Source organism: Balaenoptera physalus (genome assembly GCF_965194825.1).
Source record: "Balaenoptera physalus genome assembly, chromosome: 10".
Taxonomy (NCBI): domain Eukaryota; kingdom Metazoa; phylum Chordata; class Mammalia; order Artiodactyla; family Balaenopteridae; genus Balaenoptera; species Balaenoptera physalus.
Genome location: NC_138889.1, coordinates 113,679,957 through 113,687,740, shown reverse-complemented (window position 1 = coordinate 113,687,740; position 7,784 = coordinate 113,679,957). Strand labels below are relative to the sequence as shown.

The following is a 7,784-nucleotide window of genomic DNA, read 5'->3' as shown; positions in this document are numbered from 1 at the left end:
CCTGTGAGTGGCTGCCAGGGGTGGGTCACAGTCTCCTCCTTTGAGTCCCCTGGCCTGGCTGTGGTAGGATAATCTTCCAGCCTGGGGATGCAGGCCCTAGGGGTCTCTCCCTCAGGAAGCCCTCTGCCGGCCAGCCCTTTGGAAGGTCTTGGAAGGTGGTGAAATTGCTGCCTTATAAGGATTCGGGTCTCCATGGCTTCCGGCTCCCCCCCAAGGGGTCCCAAAGGACCAGAGCCTGGGTGCTTTGTCCTCCTGGCCAGGGTCCACCCGGGCCTGGCCTCTCAGTGGGAACTGAGGAAGTGAGCCAGGGTGGGTCTGGGCTGGTTCCAGGTACAGGGCCTGGGTGATCCCAGATGAGGAAGGATCCTCTTCAAATCCATTCTACTTCATGAAGGAGAGCTCAGCAGGGCCCCTTGCTCTCCAAACTCCCTGGATTCTGTGCCTGCCTAGGGCCCTGCAGTGCGCTGCAGGTGGGCCGCAGTGGCCGTCCTCACCTCCACCTCCCCAGGCTGCAGAGGTCCATGGTGCCAACAGTGGAGTGGCAAAGGGTGTGGTTGGTCAGTGAGGAATCGGATTCAAGACTGGGCCCTGGTCACCTGGTGCTGTCAAGGGATGGGGGTGGAGAGTTTTCTCGGCTCGTCCTCTGTAAAGGAAGGGGCTGGCTCTGGACAGCCCAGGTGATGTGCAGCAGGCCCCCAGAGCTCTGATGGAGACTGGTCCCCCAAGGCCGGCAGCAAGCTGCCCCAGGACTTCGGCTGGGCAGGGCGGTGAGAGGTCTGGGGTAAGGGTCGGGGCGGTGGGGTCAGGGTGGCGGTGCGTCCCAGGCAGGGGTCGGGCGCTGGGTTCTCTGGTGGGAATCAGGGTACTGGGGATCCGGCTCGGTGGAGACTGGTGGGCGGGATCGTGGCGGAGGTGGCCCAGAGCAAGAGAACCCGCATCTCCTAGCGCAGCCCCGCCCGCGGCGTCGGTCTTCGGGGCCGCCCCGTGCCTGCCTTTACGGGCCCGCCACCGACGTGCTCGCCCCCGCGCCCCGGCCGCCATCTGTGGCCGCGCGAGCGAGCGTGCTCGTGCGTGCGGCTGCGAGCGTGCGTGCGTGCGCGCGCGCGCGGCGGCGGCCCCGAAAGCGGCGCTGCAGCCTGGGGCGGCTCGGCTGAGGCGGCTCCTCCCCGCTCTCGCTCCCGCTCCCGCGGCCCGCGGCCCGCTCCTGCTCCGGGCCCGCCAGCCCAGGCCGCTCCCCGGGCCCGAAGATGCCGGCCGTGTCGAAGGGGGACGGGATGCGGGGCCTGGCGGTCTTCATCTCGGACATCCGCAACTGTGAGTGGCCGGGAGCCGGACCCGGCCTGCGTGGGGTGGGGGCGCAGGCCGGGGTGAAGGGCTGGCCGGCGGGGGCCTTCGGGGCCTGGGGTCCGGGGCGCGGACCTGGCGGGCGGGGGGCGGGTGGGCAGCGAGGTGAGGACCTGGCGTAGGGGCGGGGTCAGGGGTGCGGGGGTGAGGGCGGCGTTCCGCAGCCGCGCCGGGTCTGTGGCACCGCTGAGGGGCTTCTGGCGAAGGCGCCCCTCCCCAGCATGATGTCATCTCGAGCAGTCGGCCCGTCTTTCTAGCAATGGAGCATTTAACCCAGCGTTTTCCAAAACAGCGTGGCTTTTCCCTGGGAGTGGGACTAGCGAAACCCGCGTCTTGCCGAGGAAGCAGCTCCTTGACCCGGGTTCTGGCGGCTAATTAGGCCCTGATTAAAATGACTCGTTCCCGAGGGAATCTGGACACCGGGCGGTGGGGGGTTGGGATGGCTTAGGGGAACGGCTCCTCTGCCCGCCGTCTTCCATCAGGGCCAGGGTTCTTAGCGATATGTGTCCCCTCGGAGTGGAAAAATCCACCCCAAAAAGTGCAACGGCCGGGAGGCCGGTGGGTGCACTGTTGGTCCACCGATACATTTGACTTTGGTGCGCAGAAACTCCTGTTGCTTTTCAGGTAGCTGTCCCCTTTATGTAGTTAAAAAGATAGACACAAAGCCAGTTTCCTGTCTGGTTTTATTTCTTGTTTGTTATCCACCAGACGTTTGTGGATTTCAACACCTGAGGTTTCGGTATGTTTTAAAGAATGCTTGTGACTTCATCTACTGGTAAATGCTGTTGTCCTGAACCCTCCCTTGATCCCGTCACCTCCTTAGACTGGGATGGAGGACCCAGACTGTGGAAGGTTAGATTTTCTGTCCCTTCCCTTTCTCTGCAAGAAATCGGTGTGGAAACACACCCTGAGGTCTGTGTTTTTACAAGTCGGGCAGTATCCTTTTTCTCTTTCTTTGCTGTGTAATGTGATTTCATAGACAATAATATTCGTAATCGTAATGCGTCTTGGAAAGCTAATTGTGGGTGTGCTACTGCTTCAGGAGACCCCTTGGGCCAAAGCTTAGCCGCCTTAAATTAGCCATTACATCTGTCCTTCCATTTTGGAGGAAAATTGCATTGGGCAGGTCACTGAGATTGAAACCCATTTTCTTGGACAAGTGATCATCTACGAACTAGATGTGTCCTGTGCTGGGTCTGCCACATAGCGGAGACTTGGTTGTGGACTGAGTGTAGACAGAGTGTCCCCACCCCGCACGGTGGCATTTGGGGCTGGTCACTGGCTGTGCGGTGCTGTCCTGTGCTTTGCAGCATCCCTGGCCTCTGCCGCCTAAATGCTTCAGTTGTGACAACCAAAAGTGTTTCCCGCTGTTACCCTGCAGGGCACAACCCCTGCCCCCCCCACGCCCACCCTGAGTCCCTGGCGTAGACCCGTGAATAAGACAGTGTCTTCCTTGACGGGGCATCTGTAAGAAGAAGATGCGCCTAATCCTTCGGAGGGCGCGGGTGGGCGGCGGGGTTCTGTTTAGTACGGCCCCCTCCTCAGAGCCAGCTTTCCTCGCCATCCTGTTACCCCCTTGTCGGCCGCGGCGCTGTCCTCTCCCCTCAGAGCAGCGTCAGCAGATCGTGGCCCCGTGGCCCGCAGTGGAAGCCCCACGGGGTGGGGGCCACGTCTGTCCGGCCCACCACGGTGCTCCCCCCAGCTGGCAGTGTCTGGTGTGAGACGGCACCCGGTGGATGAGGAGACAGCGCCCATCTGGGGCCTGCACTGGCTGAAGGGCATCGCGGGCCGAGGCCGGGCGGCAGGCACACAGCGGGGAGGAGGAGCAGGTCTGACTGGGAGATGGGATCGGACAGCGTGCCCTGGCTGGAGCTGCCCCGAGCCGAGCCCTTAGTAGCAGGGAGAGGGGTCCCTGCTGCCCCCTGCCTGGCCGGCTCTGCTTTCCTGTTGTGAGGGTGAGCCAGGTGGCCGGGCTCTGTGGGGAGAGGGCAGCCGGGGCCACGGCCACGGAGCTTGGTCTTCTCCACTGACACGGATGGGTGGATTTGGAGCTGAAGTATCACTGAAGCGTTTCAGCCCTAAAATCGCAGCTCCCTTTTCCCTTTCTGCACAACGTAGTCTCTTGAATGTCCGCCTTAGGAGCGAGCTCTGCCTCGGGTTGTGCCTCACTTTGGGATCCGCTTCAGTGGACGGGCTTGTGAGCTGCGCCTTTTTGCGCTGGTGGCCGTGATTGTGCTCCAGGATTTGAGAGGTGCCCGTGTCCTCGTGTTCCGTGGAGCTTTGTGGCTCAGGTAGCGAACCAATTTCGTGCCCCAAAAATTAACTTGGGGACTTCCCTGGTGGCACAGTGGTTGAGAGTCTGCCTGCCAATGCAGGGGACACGGGTTCGAGCCCTGGTCCGGGAAGATCCCACATGCCGCAGAGCAACTAAGCCTGTGAGCCACAACTACTGAGCCCGTGTGCTGCAACTACTGAAGCCTGCGCGCCTAGAGCCTTTGCTCCACAGCAAGAGCAGCCACCACAGTGAGAAGCCCGCGCACCGCGACGGAAGAGTAGCCTCCGCTTACTGCAACTAGAGAAAGCCCGTGCACAGCAACGAAGACCCAACGCAGCCAAAAAAAAAAAAAAAAAAAATTAAGGTTCATTTTACTCTTGTCTGTACATTTAAAAAATGCTGACTTTTTGAAAAAATTGCTCTTCTTGCATGTTTTCTTTTGCACTCTTCTGCATAATTTACATTCCTTAGAAACCGATTTAGGAAGTATGTGACGAGGCTCCTGGGAGGGACGGACCACCGGGCTGGGGGAGGAAGGAAGGCTTTGGTCTGGTTGAACGTTTCTGCTAAGGCTGGTGGTTGCTGCTTCTAGGAAATACCTGTGTATTCTTCCCTGTGTTTCCCTTCTGGCTCTTCTGAAGGGGTGGGGGGGTCACTCTGCTTCTCTTACGAGACGTTGAAATGCCCTGGTGATAAGTGTTCTCATGCCACATACTCAGCATTACTTTTCTTTCCTCTTAAAATGATTTTCGCTCTGTTTTTTTTGGCACCGACACGTGTCAGGATTTTGTAGTTGCGGAATTATTGGAAAGGCTGTCTTTGTGGGATTAAAAGGCATTTCTGGGCTTTAAAAAAATCGAATAGAGTCAGACCCGAGGGTAAGATTCAGGAGTGCCGTGGGGAAAGGCGTTTTGCATTATTGTGACCAGAGAGAGGGGCTCTGGCGGGAGCTCTGAGCAGGAGGGGCTCTGTGTTCCTTGAATGTCACTTGCAGGTTCTTGGGCACAAGGCCGGCCTCCCAGAGCTCAGATTTCAAAACTTCTAAGCCGCCAAGGGTGGAAAGTCTTTTTGTGAGTCTGTGGCAGACTTGTCTGGCGCTGTGCTGCCATGAAGCTGTGGGGTCCCTTCCCTGTGAGCTGGCCTCCGGGACACCCTGGGGGCCCACGGTCACATGCTGTGCTTCCTCCGAAAGGCTGAGCGGTTCTGAGTTCTGGGACAAGGTGGGCCTCAGGTTTTGGATAATGGGTGGCATCTGGGCTTGTTGTGGAAATGCTGCTGGGGTTCCGAGAAATGGAGCATGCAGCCCTGGTCTCCTGAGGTGCTTGCAGACAGATGGACAGACAGGGTGGGAGGTGAGTTCCCACCAGCACGTCCTTGTGTATCGAGCACCTCCTGTGCTCAGGACTCCCGCGACAGGCACGCGCCCCTCCCGTCCTGCCCCTCCCTCTGGTCAGCGCTGGCGTTGGACACGGACGCCGCATGGGGAGCTAGAACGTCAGTGGCTTCTGTCAGCCTCTGGCGGCTGCAGCGCGGAGTAAGTTAAATGACTTCGCTGCCAGCTCAGCACGGTGAATGGGATGGTACTCACTGGGAAACAGAAATGAGCAATTTCCGCTAGGCCACGTGACGCCTACAACGTCGGATTACAAAACTGTATTTACTGATTTTGGCGTTTTCCCTTTTCAGAATCTTCCTGACTTTGGTATGAAGGTTGGCACAGTTGAAACGTGTCATTTTATTAGGAGGAGAATTGAGGGATAGGTTCCAGTGGGCATTCCCTCGTGGAGGTGGGAGCTGAGGCTGTGTGAAGATATCAGCTCTCGCCCTCTGTGCTGGAGAGAGGGTCGTAAGGGTTCGGCCAAGGTGCGTCAAATAAAGACCACGTAAGGAGGAAGCGGCCCTGTTTTAAAACGGTGCCTTGGAGACCGACTTGGGAAGAGGACCTAGAAGGGTATGGGGATGGTGCTGTGGGGTGCCAGCAAGGGAGAGGCGAGGCCCAGCCTTGCCCCAGGCACCGTCACTGCCCATGGGGCACCCCCTCTACGCAGCACCTAGATGCGGCGAGGGAAGCGGGGCCACCGAGGCTTCTGCGGGAGCCGCCAGCGGGGACGGCGGGAGACACACAGCTGTGGGGTGGGCCCGTGGTCTGGTCCTTGCAGTTTGTGTGAGTCCGGGTGCTACGGATTTAAGGAGGGCAGTGATGTGCCTGCAGCTGCCCTGTGCCCAAGAAGGAGAGGAGCCCCTTTGCAGGGAGGCTGACACCCTCTTCCCTGGTGCGGTTCTGGCCCCGTGTAGCTCCCTTAGCCTCCTGGCACCTCAGGAAACAGGGAGTGGCTGGCTGACTGCTGGATGTGTTCATTAAGGCGGAAACTTCTGGCCAGTGGTTTGGGTCAGATCCTGATGCTGTCCCTTTTTCTTTCTCACTTTTGCAAATTGTGGCCCTAGACAGCCTGGAGTCTTCATTTTGCCCGACATTTAAACCCAGTGAGGGAACTCCCTGGCGGTCCAGTGCTTTCACTGCCGAGGGCCCAGGTTTGATCCCTGGTCGGGGAACTAAGATCCTGCAAGCCATGCAGCGCGGCCAGAACAAACAAACAGACAAACAAAAAAACGCCAGTGAGACTTGCAGTGGTTTTGCGTTCAGCCCTCTCCTTGTATTCGGGATGTTTCCCGTGTGCGGTTCTTTCCACCTACCCCCATCTGCAGGATTGCTTAAAAGTGTGGAGACCAGAATCCAAATTGGGTTGCTTGGCTTGTATTTTGCATTGCAAGGTCTTTTTTTTTTTTTTCCCCTTTAAAATCCTTTCTGATGGCAACAGAAGGGTGTCGTGAGGTTTAGTTATTCAGTGTACTTACAGCACCTTGAGCTCCTTAGGGCGGGCAGTGCTGTGTGGGGATTTGTGTTTTGCTTTTTCTGTGGCCGGCCTTCCTTTGTGTGACGGGGTTCAGAGGGCAATTATGTGTTTCTATTGCAGTTTAAACAGCATTGAAAAAGGGCACTATGTTGATGTTGAATAGTTTTTTTAAAGCACAGTAGGAAAAATAGAGCAAGAAAATGAGTATTTTGGAATACTTTTAGATTGCATTTATTGCTATTGAAAAATACAGTTCAGTAGCTTTTTTGGGGGGGAGGGAGTCTTGTACAGTACAACCAGATCAGAACCTTCTTTTGAACCTCACTGTGCCTGTGAGAGCGAGCGTCTCCGGGGATGGAGCGCGTGCTGACTTGGGCCAAGTAGTCTGCATAAGCCCTCCTTCCCTGGAGCACATTTCTCACAGTCTCAGGGACTTCTGTCAGTTAGCTGGCAGCTTCTGTTCAGTTCATTCCCGGGTTCAAACTTGCGTCGCCTCATTACTTTACTACAGTTTGAGTCGTCCTTGCCTGGAGTAGCACAGCCAGCTTTCCCAGCACTGGGAACGTGGAGGAAGAGGGAGGTGGGAGGGTGATTGTCTGAGGGTCCGTTGGTGCTGAGTCGTTCAGTTCCCGAGGCTTGGCTTTTCTGAGGTTGTCGTCCATGGGGTGGGGCCGTAGGTCCCTTGCGTCTGTGGCTTCCTGAACTGTCTTACGGGAAAGCTGGTCACAGAGGGAGGAGATGCTCTTTTGTAGGAGCTGACGTCTGTCTGATGTGCGTTCTCTGATGTAGCATTTGCTGTAGATCTAATATAAATCTGCTTTATAAGTAGCCAAGGAAACATTGTTTTTCATATTATGTTCTTGTTGTTTTGCTATAATTTGATACAACCCCAAGAGTGAAGGGTGTTTTGAAGGTGTGTATTTCAAAATTTATTTCTTTATTTTTCTGGATTCTATTTTTTGACATAATTGTTTAATTCATTCATTCATTTGAGAAATCTTTTGGGTGCCCATTGTGTGCGGGCATTATTCTAGGCACCGGGGATTCAGTGCTTAACCAAATGGACAAAATCTCTGTACTTTCAGAAACTTAAATTCTTGTGAGAGTAGACAGACAGAATAAATGACAAGATGGGTTTTTCTCGTCTATTTTGTCTGTCTGCTCTCACAAGAATGTGCATTCTAGCCTCCTGTGCCCGTCTCCTCACTTCAGTGACACCTCTGGGCTCCATTTGGGTCCCCTGTCCCCAGGCAGTGAGCCGGGCAGTCGTAGGCTCCTCTTGTTTGTTTCCTGACTCTCAGTGACCGCTG

General features: G+C 56.4%; 1 protein-coding gene across 4 annotated transcripts in view; it reads left to right on the top strand.

Moving 5' to 3' along the window:
- The first annotated feature begins 1,103 nt into the window (after positions 1-1,103).
- AP2A2 (adaptor related protein complex 2 subunit alpha 2) overlaps positions 1,104-7,784 on the top strand; it is a 62,920-nt gene continuing 56,239 nt past the window's right edge. For all 4 annotated transcript variants that reach the window (XM_082476480.1, XM_082476477.1, XM_082476479.1 and 1 more), the window contains exon 1: positions 1,104-1,314. In XM_082476480.1, coding sequence (XP_082332606.1) covers positions 1,248-1,314 — 67 coding nt within the window. In that variant the 5' untranslated portion in view covers positions 1,104-1,247. The remainder of the gene's footprint in view (positions 1,315-7,784) is intronic.